The sequence below is a fragment of the Bos javanicus genome, chromosome 24 (assembly GCF_032452875.1).
Source record: "Bos javanicus breed banteng chromosome 24, ARS-OSU_banteng_1.0, whole genome shotgun sequence".
Lineage (NCBI taxonomy): Eukaryota > Metazoa > Chordata > Mammalia > Artiodactyla > Bovidae > Bos > Bos javanicus.
The window spans coordinates 56,799,591-56,819,372 of record NC_083891.1 but is presented as its reverse complement, the minus strand read 5'-3'; the positions used below and the strand labels follow the sequence as shown (position 1 = coordinate 56,819,372).

Genomic DNA, 19,782 nt, shown 5'->3' with positions numbered 1-19,782 from the left:
TCACTGGTTGGGCTGTGATGGCAGCCTCTAAGATGGCCCCCACTTACCTCCACCCCCTGGAATTCACCCCCTGTGTAGTCTTCTCCCATATTGTAGTAGGGCTGGTCTGTGTGACCAGTTAAAATACAGCAGAAATGATAAATGTCATTCGTTGGTTGGGTTATGAAAAGGCACTACAGTCTGGGTTTTAGTTGGTGTGGCATGTAGCTTCCTGAGATGGCCCTGGGATCCCTGCCACCTCCTAGGATTCATGCCCTGGTGTACAACTCCTTTCCTGGAGTGTAGGCTGGACCAAGTGACTCGAATCTAAGGAACAGGATACGGCAAAAGGGGGGAAACCAAGGACCGTGGCTTCCGTCTTGCCTGCACACTCTTTTGCCTTCTTGTTCGCTTGCTCTGGTGAAGGACACTGCCCACCGGAAAAGCCCTCATGGCAAGGAGCTGAGGGAGACCTCGGGCCAAGAGCCAGCGAAGAACTGAGGCCTTGAGTCCAACAGCCTGAGGAAGTGAGTCCTCCTGACACCCACAGGAGCCTTTGGGAAGAGCATCACCCAGGTGAGACTTAAGAATCTCAGACTCTGCTCACTTCGGCAGCACATCTCCTAAAACTGGAATGGTAACAGAGATTAGCATGGCCCCCGTACGAAGACGGCACACAAATCTGTGAGGTGTTCTGTATATTTGTGTTATCTCACAACTTTCATCACAAACTGCTAAAAAACAATCTTAAATGAGCTCCAGATGACACCTCGATGGCAGCCTTTTTAGAGACCTGGTCCACAGGCAGTGTGAGAGAACAACTGCCGCTTGCAGTTTGGGGGTAATTTATTCTACAATATAGAATATAGGTACCCAATACAGTCTCGCTGCCTCTCTCCCTCCCTCCTCTTACTTCTGGGGAAAGTCAGCTGTCCTGTCATTGAGGAGCCCACCTGACATGAAACCACAGCCTCTTGCCAAGAGCCAGATCCTCACCTACTCAAGCCACCAGGTGACTGCAGCCCCTGCCCCACAGCTTGATTCAGAAGAGACCCTGGGTCTGAATACCACCCGCCCCCCATCCACTCCCCAGTGCTTCAGCCTCAGAAGCTACCTGAGATAACATATTTGCCTTTCAGCTGTAAGTAACTAGGGCATGGGCAAAGCAAGCATTCAACAAAGAGGGAAAGGGGAAAGCTCATGAAACTGGGTGAAATATTCTTAAATGAAAGTATCTGGTTTATATTTTTGATAGACTCTGAGCTTACCTATGGATTTATTTCCATAACCAAAGTATGCTTCCCTTTGACTCAGAGACAAACTCTGGTATACCAGTAAGTTGAGAATGATGACCCTAGCCACCCTTTACTACCTGTGACTGCTGGGCCCTGAACTTATTCATCCTTCACAAACAGGGAGATTGAAGTTTAGGTTAGCGCATTCAGCTCTAGTCACACAGCGACAGGCAGAACCAGAATTCCAGATCTGAAGCCCCAGTTCTTCACACGGTATTGTTACGACCTTCCTAATACTGATGTTTGTAAGTTAAAATAAAAATACACCCTGTGGAGGGAAGGGATATGTATACTCACGGCTGATTCAGACTGATGTAGGGCAGAAACCAACACAACGTTGTAAAGCAATTATCCTCCAATTCAAGATAATTTAAAAAAATACACACTATAATCCAAGTGACACAGAATTACATTCCTAAACTCAATGAAGCTAGAAAATTAAAGCGTCTTCATGTTCAAGGTAGGCAATGAATGGGAGACAGGACTACCCCTAGCTCTGCCCCTCACCCCTACCTCCGCCCCAGCTCGCGGCTGATGACGACATGGATCGTCATTAATTTGATGACGACATAAATTCCACTCCAGGATCTGAGGATCTGGGATGAACCCCTGGGTCTGGTTTCCAGGAGGGCCTGACCGCGCCCAAAGCAGGGGTAGGGGTGGGGCGGAACTAGGAGACTCAGCAGGGAAGTTGGGGAGATGGAGGCCGGAGGGACTGGGACTACAGCGCTGCCCGGGGTGTCTCGGGCCAAGGAGACCCCTGGCGGGACGTCTGCGCCTCGAGTCTCCAGCGCAGCCGGAAGGGAGGGGGTAGCCCGGAGGCGGCGCCGGAACCGGAAGTTGCCTCTGCCTGAACCGAAGATGGCGGCTGCGGCGCCGCGCGCCCTAGCTCCGTAACCACCCGTAACCAATGGAGCCGCGACGCTGGGGTGACTTACGGCGACGGCTTCTGCGCGACGTTCGATGATGCAATCTTCGTGTTGAGGAGGCTGCCGGCGCACTCCGCGGGGAGGCTAGGTGGCTGCGTGTTGGCGGCGATGTCCTTGGAGGTGGTCAGGGCGGCCGCAGGGATGGTGCTCGGTGAGTGAGGCCGGCGTCGGGGGTGAGGTGTGAGTGGCGCCCCTGCCGCGGGCCGCCCCCGCGTTCCTGCCGAGTACAGCTCTCAGCGCTGGGCGCGGGTGGAGGCGGGCGGGCCGGGCCGGGCTTCTCCCGGGCGCCGCAGGCTCCCCGCGCGGCCCCGCTGAAGGAAAGCCCGTGATTCCGCTGAGAGGCCCGGCCAGACCTCAGGGCCGCCCCCGAGGGTGTGCGTCTTCCGAGTGACCCTCAGGAGACGACTCGAGAATGCCTGTCTCGCTCACCCTCGTTTATGTGGGGAGGGCCTGGGAGGCCATCTGGTGCAGTAGGCAAAGGAGAAGCGTGTAGGAGATCCGAAGTGATGTCTCTGCCCGCTCACAGTTGTGAGGCCCTTGTGCAATTCGTTTACCTTCGGAACTTTTGGTTTTCTTTACAGGCCAGAGGAAACTGATGTTTATTTTGATTTTCTGTGCTCTGGCACCAGGATATCCGATTTATATATTTCATCCTCAGTACTTTAAGATATGGGTATCGTTTCCCTCATTTTACAGGCTCAGAAACAAGCCCAGAAAAGTTAAGTGAACTCTCCAGGGTCCCTGGCTGTTAAAGTGCAACGTCCCAGTCGGACAGTCTGGCCAACTACAAAGCCCTTGCTCTGTTGTTGGGATTCAAGTAGAAGCAGTATCACAAAGGAAAACGATCAGAGTTCATTTTGAAAAGCTAAATTTGATCAGTCTCTTCTTACCGAATGGATGTCCTTGGAGAGGGGAGTGGGGAAATAAACTGATAAAATTTCTTTTGGACTTTGATACATTTTTTTAATTAAAGAAAATCTAAGTATCTTTTGGCTGCGAGCATGGCTGTGGGATCTCAGGGATCCCGGGACTGAACCCGCACCTCCCGCATTGGCAGCGTGCAGTCGTTACCACTGGACCGGCAGAGAAGTCCCTGCTGCTGCTAAGTTGCGGCAGTCGCGTCCGACTCTGTGCGACCCCATAGATGGCAGCCCAACAGGCTCCCCGGTCCCTGGGATTCTCCAGGCAAGAACACTGGAGTGGGTTGCCATTTCCTTCTCCAGTGCACGAAAGTGAAAGTGAAGTCGCTCAGTCGTGTCCGACTCTTCGCGACCCCATGGACTGCAGCCTACCAGGCTCCTCGGTCCATGGGATTTTCCAGGCAAGAGTACTGGACTGGGGTGCCATTGCCTTCTCCAGGGAAGTCCCTGCAATTTGATAATTTTCACTGATCAGATACGTGTTCTGTTTACAAAGATAAAGAATGGATAAAGTAGCTGCAGTATGAGGTGACTGGTAATTATTGACCAAATGAGTAACTTATTCTTTTTTTGTAAAACAGCAGAACTGTATGTCTCCGACCGAGAGGGAAATGATGTTACTGGTGATGGAACCAAGGAGAAACCTTTTAAAACAGGCCTTAAGGTAGTGCCTCTTCCTCATTAGGAAAACGACTTTGTATTTACTAATGACTCCTGCCAGTTGTTATATGACTTGTCAGGAGTCTTATCTTAAGCACTAGATTTGAAGAGAACTTTCCGAAAAGGGCAAGTAAGGGGTGTATACAGGTATGTAGCTTTAAGGGTATTAGATGCTGTATGCCTAAAGTTATTTGAACTTCCTTTTTCAGAGGGGTGGGGGGGCATACGCCTTGAGGCTTGTGGGATTTTTAGTTCTCCGGCCAGGGATTGAAGCCAGGCCTTTGGCAGTGAAAACACCAAGTCCCTAACCTCTGGATTATCAGGGAATTCCCCTTGAATATTTTTAATAGGTGTCTTCTTTTCTTCCTTACCATCAGCATTGCATCTTGGAATTTTTCTCTCCAATGAGTCAAATGATCGGTCTTTTAATTCTTGTAGAAATAAAAGTTATCTTCCCATAGTCATACTGAGTTTATTCCAAACATTTCTTCCAAACGGACTCCTCAGAGTTCTCTTGGTGAATTTACCACTTGAATCCAGGTGTGACCTTGAACCTTGAGATTCAGGAACCTGATTTATATCAGTACTAGGAAGGGGACCCATTCCTCAGAACAGGCTCTCAGGATTGCATGAGTCTGGAGCCTAAAGCTGGGATGCTAATTTAACAGTAAATTATTGTTTCTCAGGATAGTAGAATCCATCAGTAAGTTTAGCATGTTCTCTAAGCCAACTTACATGAAAGGCCAAATACAGTGCAGATGAGTTCTTCAGAAGCTTGGACTTAGGACGTAGGTATCTGATTGTATTAGGTTACCGTGTAGGGCCAGGAAGCCATCCCTCTGGAGGTATCTGTGGCCTTGTCTGTTGACTGGAATGGCCACAGCTGCTACAGAAGGAAGGTGGATAGTGCCCGGCACCAGGGCGAGCACTGCCCTGATTTTCCTGTGTATCCGTGGCTGGCCAGTCCCCCTTGTGAGCTGTGTTACAGCATTTGTTTAGGTCATTATCAAGTGTTCCTGTCCTAGGACCATCGGCTCCTCTTTTAGCTCATACTCTGATTATGTTTTGGTATGTCAAACACGAATCTTACTGGTTTTAAACCTTAGCAGAAAGACTCTCATTTCAGATTGTTGGGGTGATTCCCCAGAACTGACAGTAGTGTTTAGATGAATGCATGCTGTTAGCAAAAAGTGTGCTGGTCTGATTTGGAGAATTACTCTTGGGTCCTTTCAATGTGTGATAGCAAAGAAAGAATCAGTACAGATTATCAGGTAGTAAATCAACTCTTAGTGATTTACAAACATCTTTACAAAGTCTGATTGTTAGAAGAAGAAGCTGAACTCTGTTGGATGTTTCCAAAAGATCCAGGTTCCCTCCTCCTCTTTAGCAGTAATTGAGTTGAGACTGCTGTTCAATCAAGAAGAAAAGTATTTTTCAGGTTTGGAAGCTACATCTTTAGAAAAGGTCAGATTTCATAAGCTTCAGATGTTATACTAGAGACAACAACTCATTAGTTTCTTGATTGATGATAATTTAGGAGCAGATTTGAAGAAATACTTGAAGCAATTAATAAAATACTTATTTTTTACATGCTTCCAACCATCGGTTTTTTTAGAAAAGAATATAAACTATAAGATATTAAATGATACAGTGATATCAGATATGTTCCAGTATATCTGGAAAGGTTGAAAAGGGGTACATATTCTACACATAGGAATTTTTCCAGTTAAATGAAACTTAGCCTTCTGCGTCCCTGACCATTATGTTGTTGAGAGTTTCTGAAATGACTTGCCTGGATCCTTCGTGAGGATTAACCGTCTGGAGCTGCTCTGCAGTTGGCCTCGGCTGTCCCTTCAGTTGTCAGCATACTTCCTGCTGGTCCCTGTGGCCTCTTCAGATCTGTTGCTTCTTGTTCACGAGTGTGGGGAACTACATTACTGTGTAACATGACATCGCTAGGATTGCTCAGGAGAGGATGGTCTACTACAGTCTTAGTATGTTCAGCCGTGCCTTCTATCAGCGTTGACTTTTGGCTGGTGGGGTCTTTGTGTTTTCTTCTGGGCTCTTGGTGATGTTCTAGGTGATGGAAGTTACCTCGTGAGTCAGGTGTTACCTTAATTTTAAACATTGCATGATGTTAAAGGAATGTCCTTTTTCTCCCTTCCCCAAGGCTTTGATGACAGTTGGAAAAGAACCCTTTCCTACCATTTACGTAGATTCACAAAAAGAAAATGAGGTAAGGTAAACCCAGAACTTTATAGGATTTGATTTTGTGAAGAAATTTTCATTAGAATACAGAGGTCTGGAAAACACTAAATGTCTATTTATCTCTCCAGAGGTGGGATGTTATTTCTAAGTCCCAGATGAAGAACATTAGGAAGCTGTGGCACAGGGAGCAGATGAAGAGTGAGTCCCGGGAGAAGAAAGAGGTGAGCAGTGGTGCTCTGTGACCGTTTTTCAGTTTGGGACACCAGATGCCATGTTAACAGATTGCCCACTTACTAAAACTAGGCAGAAGATAATTTGCGAAGAGAGAAGAACCTGGAAGAAGCAAAGAAGATTACCATTAAAAATGACCCAAGTCTTCCAGAGCCGAAATGTGTAAGTGTGATGCGTGTTGTTTCACATACGGTGGGCCCCCGGGTCACACTGTTCCTTTCTGTGTCTGAGGAGCGTGCTGCCTGCTCTGGTCTTTGCACTCTTTGTCTTTTCTTTCAGAAGGAAGAGAGAGCAGTAGTGCTGGAGAGTTGTGAGTCTGGTCCTTGTGGGGCTCACTTTTTAATAAAATTGAGTGATCTCTGTGTTGAACACATTCTGTCCCCACTGAAAGCTGGCAGCCCTGGCATCTGGGCCTGGTGGGCTGTGGGTCTCAGTCACGTGATTTTACCCTTCCTGGGGGCAGTTTCCTCACCATAAAAGGAAGAGGTTGAAATCCATGATTCTCATGACCTCTTAAGAGAAAAAGTTTTTCGTGATTTTTTTTTAATTGGATTATATTTTTGTTCTTTCTAGAAGAGAATAGTTATTATTGCTGCTGAATTGTTGTGTTTTTCCTGCTTCCTTAGTGAGGGAGCTGTGTGCTTGGCCACACCCGCCAGACCCTTCCTCCCCTCGCCGTTCCCCTCCATCCCCCGGATGAAAAGCCAGCCTTGGAAGCATCCACCTCCCAGGGTGGCGGGAGGGCCCGGGAGGTCAGGGAACGGGCTCTGCGTGGACTAGGGTTGTTGCTGCCATGAATTGTATTGACTCATTGACTTTATGTAGCAATATTGAAGTTCTGGGTGTTTCGCACAGCCAGTTCTGCACTAAGAGGAAGAAGACTTGGATTTTTGTTTTTAACCCCTCTGGTGTGGTGAGATTTTCTGGCTCTGACCTGCGGTGGAGTGGCTGTCTGCAGTTTTACGTCAGTTGTGGTTTTTTAACACTTTACTGCCACCCATCCGATATTCGTGACAAAGTTGGTATGTGATGAATGACATGCTGGGTCAAACGTTATTTACTTTAACTTGACAGGTGAAGATTCGGGAACTAAAAGGATACAGAGGCCAAAGGATAAAGGTGTTTGGCTGGGTCCACAGGCTGCGTAGGCAAGGTAACTGGCAGAGTTGTACTTTTCTCTCTCTCTTTAATTTTCAGCATTCCTGGTACAATATTGTCAAGTAATTAGCTTCCAATTAAATAAATTTATATTTTTTAAAAAGGCACATAAACTAGTTTAAGAAAAGATTCATTCTTTTCAATATAAATATTTAGACAAATCAAGAAATAAAATGGCATGTAGTATAAAATTTTTTTTCCATATCCCTAGTCTTAAATGAAGAACATAAGAAAAAGCATTTACTTAAGGGTATTTTTGTTTGGGAATGCTAGCTCTTTAAAGGAAACAGTGATTTATATCCTAAGGTCATTCTTTTAGTACAACTATTGAAAGTTTAAAAATTTAAATGTTGCTTAACTATACTGGATACAATCAGTTGTATCCACTGATCCTGGATCAGTGATCAGGAGGTATCCAGGAAGTGTTTGCTGAGCTGCACTGCGTTATGTAATGGAAAGCAGGGGTTGCCTACAGAAAGTGCAGAGCCAGATCCGAAGCTTCACTGGGGTCCCTGCTGACTTATGATTAGCGTATTTGTACTTAGTCCTGATGTTTTGCTTTCTCTTTTCATTATTATTATGCTTTTGCATGTCTTTTATTTTAAGTGGTTATCAAATCCTTCATAAAAAAAGAAACGGGGCATAAAAAGCCACGAGTGATTCCGTGTGGCCGTGTGTGCCCCCTCCAGGGGACACGCTGTGCTGGCCGTTGCAGGGGACTCGGGGGTGAAGGAGACTCAGCCCCTCGACTGCCATGTCTACGGCCTTGCTTTCCCCTGATGCTGTGGGTCAGGAGGCTCACATGGGGTTTGAAAATACAGTGAAGAAGGTGAAATACTTTCCGGATACTGAGTAGTGACACTACTCCAAAGGAACGAGGCCCCGTAGGAGGTTTGAATTTTCCACGTTTAAACTTGGCAGTTCCTTCATAAACGATTAAATTATGAGAAAGTCCTTTCAGGTGCCTCAAGAACAGTCCGGCTAAATGTCTTCTTTGTCGTTTTTAGGAAAGAATTTAATGTTTCTGGTGTTGCGGGACGGTACGGGTTTTCTCCAGTGTGTCCTGTCAGATGATCTGGTAAACATTTTTTCATATTTACGATGGCTGAATGTTTGATTTTTTTCAATAGGTTCCTTTATTGTTAGTTTAGGGAATTTGGGCATCTGGAACTGTTATTGTGGGAAATTTCAAACATCTCAAAAATGGAACATTAGGAGGAAACCTCCCAGGCTTCTCTCTCAGCCTCAGTAATGTCTTAGTTAAGCTGCTGTGACTGAGTGCCATAAACTGGGGGGCGTGGTAACAACAGAAGTTTATTTCTCACGGTTCTAGTGGTTGGAAGTCCAGATCAGGATGCTGGCGTGGTCAGGTTCTGGTGAGGGCCCTCTTCCCGGTTGCAGACTGCCCACTTCCTGTTGTATCCACATCCTCAGCTTGCAGAGAAGGGAAAGCATTCATCCCATTCATGAGGGTTCCACCCTCATGCCCTGATGTAATCCTAACTACCTCTCAAAGGCCCCACCTCCTAACAGCATCACGTGGCAGGAAAGGGTTTCAACATAGGGATTTGGGAGGGATACACATTAAATCTTTAATAATTAACATATTGCCAATTCTGGTTTATTCTCCACCCCCTTTTATTTCCCATACATCATATTTCATGTAAACATACTTGCATATGCTTCCCCAGGAAGAAATATTTTTAATATAACCAGACTACCATTATCACACCCTCCAAAAAAAAAATATCCAGTCAGATTCTCCCAATTGATACATAATGTCTTTTTACAGTTGGTTAGTTTGAATGAGGATTGGAACAAGAGCTACATGTTGCCTTTAGTTGATAATGTCTCTGAAATCTCTCTCAATCTATAGCAGTTCTCCCCTTTCATTTTCTTTTCTCCACTGCATTCCCCCATGCAATTATTGGAAAGAACTGGGTCATTTGTCCTGTAGGACTTGTCACATTCTGGATTGGTCGGTTGCATCCTAAGGTGTAAATGTTCCTCTATCCTTTTTGTTTCTTACAAGCTGGAGGTTAGGTCTGATCATATTCAAGTCTTCTTGATAGAACTACTTCATGTACATAGCTGTCTTCTTTCAATCACATCACACCATGAATCACATCATTCCAGTCGTCCTTATGATTAGTGGATTCGGGTGTTGATGGCCTATCCCTCCCTTATAAAGTTCTTCACTTTTTAAGAGAGGTGTGGACTAATGTGTGCACACATATGTATGCACGTATACATAGGATGTGTGCACATACGTGTATGCACGTGCACGTGGGGTGCGTGCACGTGTGTGTGTATCTACGTACAGATGAATGTTTGGTTGAATGGCCGTCTTTTATTTTACTAGTTTTGGACTAGATAACTTGTTTATAAATAACCCCCTTTGCTTTCTGTGTGGTAGAATATTTTACTATAAATGTGAGCAGCTAAATTTGAACTTGATCTTTTCGTAGTGTCAGTGTTACAATGGCGTTGTCTTGTCCACTGAGAGCAGTGTTGCAGTGTATGGAATGCTGAATCTTACCCCAAAGGGCAAGCAGGTGAGTGTGTGGAGTTTCTGAGAGAAGAGTGGTATGCTTGTTGCTTTCCAGTGTCTGGGTTTTTTTTTGGAATTTAGCATTATAGATATAAAGATGTGATGCCCTTGCTAACTTTAGAGTGCCGCCTTCTTTTCCAGTGAAATATGTGTGCTGTACAGCTTGTATGATGTAACAATCTCAGTGATTTTCAGCCTAAAGAATTACTGAATAATCTTCAAGGGCGAGAATAACTTGCTGTTTATATGTGAATAATTTCTCAGCTAGGTGAAAATAAAAATTTCATCTACTGGAAGTGTTTCAGGAAAGAACAGTAATCTAAATTTGAAACTCTTAAAATAGAATTTGAAAGGCTCTTAAAAAAAAAACTTAAATATAACTCGGACAGTCAGAATTGTTTGTTCCCCAGCCAACACACACGTCACCTAGTACCAGTTAAGAGCTGCTGCTACTGCTAAGTCGCTTCAGTCGTGTCCGACTCTGTGTGACCCCATAGACGGCAGCCTACCAGGCTCCCCCGTCCCTGGGATTCTCCAGGCAAGAACACTGGAGTGGGTTGCCATTGCCTTCTCCAATGCATGAAAGTGAAAAGTGAAAGTGAAGTCGCTCAGTCGTATCTGACTCTTAGCGACCCCATGGACTGCAGCCCACCAGGCTCCTCGGTCCATGGGATTTTCCAGGCAAGAGTACTGGAGTGGGGTGCCATCGCCTTCTCCGAGTTAAGAGCTACTTGTTGGTAATTATTGTTCAAGTAACAATTGTGGTGGGATTGGTTCCTGGGAAAGAAAACAAAGATGACATATTAAGCAGCAGAGGGAGCCCATGGGGTCCTCCCAAGAGACTAGAAACACTGGTAAAAGAGACTCCCAGAGTCCCTGTAAGGAACCTGTACTAGTGAATATCTGGTTCGGGGTGACTGGACTTGCCTGGTAAGTAATGCGATTGCACAGTGGTGTTTCTTGCTGCCAGTGTTGGGCACCGAGATGGCTATATATTCCACATTGTGTGGCTTCTACATACAAGGCTTTCGATGGGGGTATTAGGGAGGGTTGGAATTTCTACTATCTATACGTTCCAGAGAGAAACGTCTTTTAGTAAAACCTTGGTGTTTAAGGAAGTTTTCGATGTGGGTGTTACGTTACTTTTGAATTATTGGGCAGAGGTTGGAAAGATCTACTAAAATGTTGACAGTAGTTAGTGGTTACTCCAGGTCATGGGATTATAGTTTATTTTCTAGCTTGTGCTTTTCTGTTTTTTAAACAGTGTGTGTGTGTGTGTGTGAGTGAATTACTCTGAAAGAAATATTAAATCTGTCAATATGAAATTCAGTTACTGGGTCTTTGTGTTTAGAAGGGTAGGCTGGTAAAGATAGCTTCTTAGAAATATAAGCTTACTGAAAATGTTGCCACGAGTGAGGCCCCCTCGCCCTGTACACTTTCTGTCTCCTTCTCCCTCCCTCTCTTTCTCCCCGCTCTGTTTAAAACTGTAGGCTCCGGGGGGCCACGAGCTGAGCTGCGACTTCTGGGAGCTGATCGGGTTGGCCCCCGCCGGAGGTGCTGACAACTTGATCAACGAGGAGTCCGACGTGGACGTCCAGCTCAACAACAGACACATGATGATCCGCGGGGAGAACATGTCCAAAATCCTGAAGGCGCGCTCCGTGATCACCAGGTGCTTCAGAGACCACTTCTTCGACAGGGGGTACCACGAAGTAAGTGCGCGCGGTCGTCCCTGCACACGACGCCCTTCGCGTGTGTGCCCTTGAGCCCGGTGCTCACAGAAGGCCTGTCTACCCCTTTCCTGCTTGTTGGTGCAGATCACTCCTCCAACGTTGGTGCAAACACAGGTGGAAGGCGGCGCCACGCTCTTCAAGCTCGACTATTTTGGGGAAGAGGCATATCTGACGCAGTCCTCTCAGCTCTACCTGGAGACCTGCATTCCAGCTCTGGGGGACGTCTTTTGCATCGCACAGTCATACAGGGCAGAACAGTCCAGAACACGAAGGCACCTGGCTGAGTATGCGGTTGTCTTTTTGCTTTCGTTTTAAATTTTGTTTTCTGAGAAAACACGTTCAGAGAAGCAATCTTCGTGGAGGTAAATGACAGTCTGTGTAAAAACCTCTGAAGTATTAAGAGGTTTTATAAAGGGTACTTGAATGAATTAATGGAAACTGTCCAAGAAGTTCTACCTCGTAGCTCACGAAGGTCTGTTGATTTGCTCTCTCTTGATCCTTTATGTGTTGGGGAATAAACAAGAAATCACTAAGAAGGGGGAAAGGAAGTCGGGTGAGCTAAAACTGATTTGCAGAATTGGGAGTTGACTAGCACGGTGGGAGTTTTACTTTTCTGGACAGTTTCCCAGCGTTAAGATCCTTGCTCTAGAGAAACTTAGTGGAAAGAAGGGCAGCTCTGAGCTAGTGTCGTGTTCCTCAGATACACTCACGTGGAAGCCGAGTGTCCTTTCCTGACCTTCGAGGAGCTCCTGAACCGCCTGGAGGACTTGGTGTGTGACGTGGTTGATAGAGTCCTGAAATCACCCGCAGGAAACATAGTGCGCGACCTCAACCCGGTAGGCCTGCTGTTGTTTGGAGACATGAAATGAGGGTTCTGTTTTAGAAGGCAGCAAGGTCCATGTTCTCGATTTTTACAGATTTAATAGCTTGGGGTCCACATTCTCCATTTTTACAGATTTAATAGCTTGGTAAGCTTTGAAATAAATGACTGGTTTTTTGAATTATAATTGATATATAACATACTGTTTTCAGGTGCACACCGTAATGCCTTGATACATATATACGTATATATTAGAAAACGGGGCTTCCCTGGTGGTCCAGTGGTTGAGGGCCCGTCTGCCAGCGCAGGGAACGCGGATTCGATCCCCGGCCTGGGAGGGTTGCATGTGCCTCAGGGCCACTGGGCCTGCACACCACAACTACTGGAGCCCACGTGCGCTGGGCCTGTGCCCCCAAGCGAAGCCCCACAGTGAGAAGCCTGCACAGCACAACGCAGACCCAGCGCTAGGCCTGTGCCCCCCAGAGGAGCCCCACAGTGAGAAGCCTGCACAGCACAACGCAGACCCAGCGCTAGGCCTGTGCCCCCCAGAGGAGCCCCACAGTGAGAAGCCTGCACACCACAACGCAGACCCAGCGCTAGGCCTGTGCCCCCCAGAGAAACCCCACAGTGAGAAGCCTGCATACCACAACGCAGACCCAGCGCTAGGCCTGTGCCCCCCAGAGAAGCCCCACAGTGAGAAGCTGCACACCACAACATAGACCCAGCGCAGCCAAAAATAAATAAGATTTTAAAAAATAGAAGATGACCCCACGCCACACCTAGTTACAGCTTTTTTCTTGTGATGCAACCTTTCAAGATCCTTTCCTATCAACTTTCGGATTTATAATATAGTATTACTGATTATAGTCACCATGTCATCCATCACATCCTGTTGGGACTTAACCTCTTTTGTTACCTGGAAGTTTGTACTTTTTGATGCTCTTCACCCATTTCCAGACTGATATTTTAAAGACTAAAATTGGATACTAGTCATTGCCAATAATTTCGTAGTATTTTAACTTACATAGAAAGTTGGTATGTGTTTTCCATTTTTAGGGATGTCCAGTTTTGGGGAGGGGGTGTTTGACCGCACTGCATGGCTTGTGGGATCTTAGTTCCAGCTGGATACTTGGCATTGGAAATGCAGAGTCCTAACCACTGGACTGCCAGAGAATTCCCCAAGTTGCTTTTAAGTCTGAAAGAATTTTTTTTAAGGTTTAAAAATAGCTTTTATTTCTTAAAAGTTAACATGGCATAACAGGAAACCAAAAACACTCCAGATGCAGAAAACAAAGTCATTCGTAATCACAAGCACTTTACTGTTTGATAAGCCCTTCTAGTTCTTAGGTGTGTGTGTTCACAACTAAGCATCTATTTTTATATAATTAAGATCATAACAGTTATGTATCATACTGTTTCACACATCATGAATATTTACCTTTTCAAAGTCCCAAAGCTATGAGTATTTTGATAAACAAGAATGCACTGCACCAGCTCAATCTGGAAGGAAAAAGAATGTAATCCAGCCTTTCTTAGTGACAAAAATTTCAGAGGAAGGGCAACAAGCCTCTAGATAAAGATATTGGCAGAGTTAGGATTAAAATTCCCTTAATGTTCAATTAAAAATGAGACCTAAATCAACAGTACACAAAGTATAACGCTTCTAAGGGGACTCATTATCTGATCCAAACTATTAAAACTATTAGCAAGGAGGTGTGTTTCCCTTGAATTAATTACTATTTAGTGCGTTCCTGTAGTACCAAGAAATGTACACACACATTATCCTCAAAATATAAACATGAACACACCCACATCCACCCCTTCCTTTACGCTTCTGCTCCTCTGCTGCCAGCATCAATGAACAAGTCCTGGCGTTCATGAAGTAATATCTGATAATAATGGCAAATATCTCTTAAAATGTTCGTGTGAATGGTTTCTTTATATACACCATGTTTTTCCTTTCTACTGTAGAATTTTAAGCCCCCTAAACGGCCTTTCAAACGGATGAACTATTCAGACGCGATTGTGTGGCTGAAAGAACACAACATAAAGAAAGAAGACGGAACTTTCTATGAATTTGGAGAGGTACGAATTCCTCTGTAGTCACTGTGTCAAAGGGAGCCTCATGCTTCAGTGGATTGCTGCTTCCAGTCACCAGCTATGTAGGAGGCGTCTGCTTGTTAAATAAATGATAACCACAGACCCTCCTTCCTGGGCTTGTTTGAGCATCCATGGCTCAGTAGGTATCGCGTGGTCCTTGGGGCAGTGCCTTTTCTGGGGTCATCAGTACATATTAGCCAGTTTGTAGCCTTCGCACCCATCCTTTGTCTCATTCCTCTCCCGTAAGCCCTTGTTCTGACTAGCTCTGGTTGTAATTCTCTAGACTGGCAGGACCCTTCAGAACGTTGTGAACTTTGAAGTCACGTGCAAAGTGTTGGCATGTGTGTATGCTTGTCTTGGTTTTCTGGAGAAAGTAACTGACTCTTTCAAAAAGGATAAAAAGTGAAAGTGTTAGTCACTCAGTCATGTCTGACTCTGTGCTTCCCATGGACTCTTCCCGCCAGGCTCCTCTGTCCATGGGATTGCCCAGGCAAGAATACTTCCTTCCTCCATATCAGTGAGTTAAAACTCCTTCGTATGGAGGAGGTTCAAAGAAGAAAATAGCCACTGGTTAAAGTGTAAAACCAGGAGAGAAGGCTTTGATGGTGAAGGTGGCCCAGCGCCCCAGATACAGGGAGCATGTCTGTCTTGCCCGGGAGCACCCTCCCAGCACTGTGTGTGCGAACAGGTTATCAACACGATTCCAAACCCGCCTCCTTGTGCATTTAACCACTCTTTACGTAGTATTTGCAAATCTGTTTTACAAAGGAAATGTGTGATTTTTGTTTCATTTTTAGAAAGAAATTAGGACAGTGTACTAAGCTTATATAAATTACTTTAATTGTTTCATGAGTTCGGTTGACCTTGTGTAAAACCAGATTCTGTGCTGAAAACCTGAGCGCTGTCACCACCTAGTACAGCAAGCTGGTGGGATTGAGTGGAAAGAACGCGAGCCCCCCAGGTGGGCTTCAGTCCCACCTCTGTCCTCGCTGCTGAGTAACAGAGGCCAGCGACCCCACTGTCTGATTCCCTGTCTCTGCCTTGGAGGTAACGTCAGCTTGTAAAGTCAGAGGACTTATTGAGCTCAGGGCCCAGCAGGCAGTCCTCCGAGCCTGTCAGCATTTCCTCTCTGCAGCGGCATCCCACGCACAGGAGGGGGCTAGGATAGAGCAGAGGTCTCCAGCCCCTGGGACAAGTAGTGAGACCCTTTTCCTGCAGTTCGCATGTGAAGAGCTCTCCCGCTCACCGCTCATTTCCTCTCTGGACTGTAGAGGGCGCAGGGCTCCAGGGCCAGAGCTTGCAAACCACTGTGCCCGCCGACGGGGGAGCGCCCTCAGTGCTTAGCCTTAAATCAGTCAGTCTTGCCCCATTCTTTCCAATCAGTTTTTACCAGGATGAGTTTTTTCAGTTTGCACTTGAATTTATGTGTGGTTTACTGAAGGATGCGTGAGCAGAAAACAGATTAACTTGATTCATCATCATCTAACCTCTCTTGGCTAACTACTGCAGGTGTGGTTACACTTATAAATTCGACACTGATTATTTGTCTTACAGCTGTGTCTTAGGGCTGTTGAAGGCATGCAGATTTATTGTAACAGGAAAGGAGCGGAGATAACAGGGGAGTTTAAAGATTGGTGTTATTAATAACATAGTGTGTGTGTATAGATCAATGACGTTGTGAAGCATTTGCTGATTATCTTACACCTTATGGGACTGGGTGGACTGCGTTTGCTTCAGACTCAGATAAAACTGGCCATTGGAAAGGGATAATGGAGCAGTATATCATCCCTCTGCGTGTGTGTGTGTGTGTGTGTTCCTCGTGCAACGTGGCACAGATGTAATACAGGAAGAGGCAGATCTGCTTACAGAGATGGTCCCTTACACCCACGTGGTCATGGGTTATGGGTGGACGTGTGTTCTGGGCTCTGTTGGGTGAGTAAGATGACGGACTGCCGCTGGATCAGAGAGCTGCTTCTGCCAGGGCACCTTTCGAGGTCTAGATGTTCATGAAGCCCCTGTCTAACCTCAGGACATCCCGGAAGCTCCAGAGAGACTGATGACGGACACCATCAATGAACCCATCTTGCTATGTCGCTTTCCCGTGGAGATCAAGTCCTTCTACATGCAGCGCTGTCCCGAGGACCCCCGGCTCACCGAATCTGTCAGTCTAGGATTCACATAGTGATTTTGCTTCTGAAGGGTGGGGGGCGGGGGCGTTGGAATAAGACACAGCTCATAGCAGATATTTTATTATAAATCTCCAGCATTTCAGGAAGTGTTTTCTGTGCTCTGATGGTGTTTAACCTGTCTTGTTGGATTACGGCATTTGAGTCATACTTGCGTTTGGCACGATCATCAGACGCTTTTAGTGATTTCCATTCAAACTCTAGAGCAGTGCCGTGACTGAGAGCCTGGTCGTAACTGTTTTATTTACTCATTCTGAAAGGTCGACGTGTTGATGCCCAATGTTGGTGAGATCGTGGGTGGCTCCATGCGTATCTGGGATAATGAAGAGATCCTGGCAGGTTACAAAAGAGAAGGGATTGACCCCACTCCCTATTACTGGTACACGGATCAGGTAAAAACTTTTATTAAATAAACCCTTTAATGTTTTTTCAACATAATAGTTCTGTTTAAATTGAAATCGTCAAAAGAGAAGAATTCAGGGTGGTACCTTAGCATGTGAAGGAGCTGTATTCAGTCTCGTGGCTTTAATAATGTGGCATGTGAGCATTGCGGGTTTTGTTTTTGGCCACTAATATGTTAACTTAATTTGAAAACCTGTTAACTGCTGGCCTTGCTCGTTGCTACTGAGTTTTTAAAAATGTGTCATCAGATCCTACTAATATCTAGTTGTTCCTTTTCTTCTGATAAACAGACATTAGCTTAATTTGAAGTGTGAAATCTTTTCTTTCTAGGGTGTTAAATCCCTGGTTTATTTTTCATATCCAAGTATTTTTTCCCATGTGGTCCATGAAGGAGTGTAGCTTTAGGGTCGAATCCCTTGTTTGTTTTTGGCTGCGCTGGTCATGGTTGCGGGGCGCAGGCTCTAGGGTGTGCGGGCCGAAGTAGTTGCGGTGCCCGGGCTTAGCTGCTCCTGAGCACGTGGGATCTTCCCGGACCAGGGATCGAACCTGTGTCCCCAGCATTGGCAGGCAGATTCTTAACCACTGGATCCCTGGGGAAGTCCAAGGGTTGATCCCTTAACCACAATAAGCTGACTCATTTTACAGCAGAAAACTTTCACTATTTTAGACAAAATTGTAAACTAAGCCTTTATTCCTCTGTCTCTTTCTCTAACAGAGAAAATATGGCACGTGTCCACATGGCGGCTATGGCCTGGGCTTGGAACGATTCTTAACCTGGATTCTGGACAGATACCACATCCGAGATGTGTGTTTGTACCCTCGGTTTGTCCAGCGCTGCAAGCCATGATCGGTCCCCCCAACCCCCAGAGCTTTAAGGAGAGAACACGGTTCATGGAAGGAACAGACTGCCTCTTAAAAAAAAAAAAAAGAAGCCAAAATCTTCCCCCACTTTTTTTTTTTTAATTCCACTGGGGTATGTCCGTTTCTGTTTTCTCTTTTTTATTCCTGCTACCACAGAAAGCAGTTCAAAACATTTTGAATATCAAGTAACATTGATGTTATCATTTTAAGGAAAAAATACCCATTACAAAGTTTGGGAGAAACTGTGGCATGTAGCTTTGCAGTTAGGAGTATGTCTCAGTGCTTTATCCACCTTTAGGTTACAATCTTTATGTTGTATATACCACATATATCATTAAATAATTTTAAATTATGATCTGAGACATTCCAGTAATTTAATCTCTCTGTCCTTTTAAGTATAAATGGAATTCTTTTAATTTCTACCACTTTATCGTATCAATGAATTCAACACCTTGGGGAAAAATTGACAATATGCTGTAAAAATCTGCTAGTATTAGAACAGAGCCTAAATCAGTAGATACAGGAATGATATGACTACAATCTTTTGCATCCGTTGTGAATCTTTCCTAAATCTCATAGCTGCTTATAACTCTAAAGCATACAAGTTGGTGTGGAGGAATTTGTAAAAATGGAATTACCTTAAACAGTTGGAAGTGACAGCAAGTTTTTTGGCACATCAGTGAACAGCTTTCTTTCTCGGATTAGTTTAAAGAGGCAGGGTGATCTCTCTCTCCTGGTAGTTCCACAGTAATTCAGAACAGAGAAGTTCCCAAAGCGTTTGCAGCTGGCATCTTAAGGACAGCCCTCCGTGGTGGTTGGTGTCACCCCACATACTGTGTCTTTAGATCTAATTTCTCCTACCTTATTAACTCTCAGGCTTACTGAATGGCTTCCTTTCGGGTTTGGTTAATTTCTCCCCTCAAATGCATGTCAGTGTATTCTCAGTAAACTCTATTCCCAGCAATCAATAAATGGACACATGTAAAAACTCTTTGCCGACTTAATTTTTTAAAGCTGAATGTCTCTGTTTCACATTAATTCGTGCCTTTTGTATTTTTAAAATACTTTTCATGATTTGTATGTGTGAAATTAGATATTACTGAATTTAGTAGGTGTTACTAAATACATGGTAAGGAAAAGGAAGGTGTTTTTAAAATTAGATGTGGGTGCCAGTTTCATCGCTTTTATAATCCTTTTTGTGTTTCTGGACACATTAGAGTGTATCTTATTTTGCAGTTAAGTGAAATGACAGATGTAAATGGGTGCATTTGTAGTATATTTGGCCTCTATCTTTAAATAAGAAATACTGGTTAGAATGTGAATGAGCTTTAATTGGATTCAACTAGGCAATTCACTTGATGAGAGTTTAGGTGAGGAGATTAGACTCATGCATTTCAATTGTATGAATTGGTCAAGCATCTTAAATACTGACGGAAAGCAGTGGGACTAGGTGGGGATAGGGGGTCAAGGTGACATCAAACCAGGAGTCCAAGCAGCAAACCTTAGGCACGTGGGCTCATGTTTCCTTCGCTCTGGTTGTCACTGTGACCCGAGCACCACACCCCAGCACGTCCCCGCCAAGCGTCCACCTCGCAGACACCCGGGTTCTGAGTCCCTGCTCTGGTAGGACTCGTCTCATGGCCCATAACCTCTCCCTATTGTGTGATTCTCACACCAGCAACCCCCTGCACCATGGGTACTTGTGTAGCTGACCTGTTGCAAGTTTTGGAGACGGGTGGGAGGTTAGTC

General features: G+C 45.2%; 1 protein-coding gene and 1 non-coding gene across 3 annotated transcripts; both read left to right on the top strand.

The window, feature by feature from the left end:
• Positions 1-578: 578 nt before the first annotated feature.
• LOC133237905 (U6 spliceosomal RNA) lies at positions 579-683 on the top strand. Its single transcript, XR_009733413.1, has one exon. It is a non-coding gene; the product is annotated as a U6 spliceosomal RNA (small nuclear RNA).
• Positions 684-2,112: 1,429 nt separating this feature from the next.
• Positions 2,113-19,021, top strand: NARS1 (asparaginyl-tRNA synthetase 1). Of its 2 annotated transcripts, none has more exons than XM_061400308.1 (15): positions 2,113-2,354; positions 3,708-3,787; positions 5,954-6,019; positions 6,120-6,212; positions 6,295-6,384; positions 7,297-7,375; positions 8,388-8,458; positions 9,849-9,935; positions 11,422-11,643; positions 11,749-11,948; positions 12,365-12,500; positions 14,456-14,569; positions 16,614-16,745; positions 17,031-17,162; positions 17,888-19,021. In XM_061400308.1, exons 1-15 carry the CDS (start codon positions 2,312-2,314, stop codon positions 18,017-18,019), a joined length of 1,677 nt encoding a protein of 558 aa, XP_061256292.1. In that variant the 5' UTR covers positions 2,113-2,311; the 3' UTR covers positions 18,020-19,021. The 2 variants fall into 2 exon arrangements, with proteins under 2 accessions (XP_061256292.1, XP_061256291.1); XM_061400307.1 differs by having other exon boundaries at positions 2,114-2,354; positions 3,705-3,787.
• Positions 19,022-19,782: the final 761 nt, after the last annotated feature.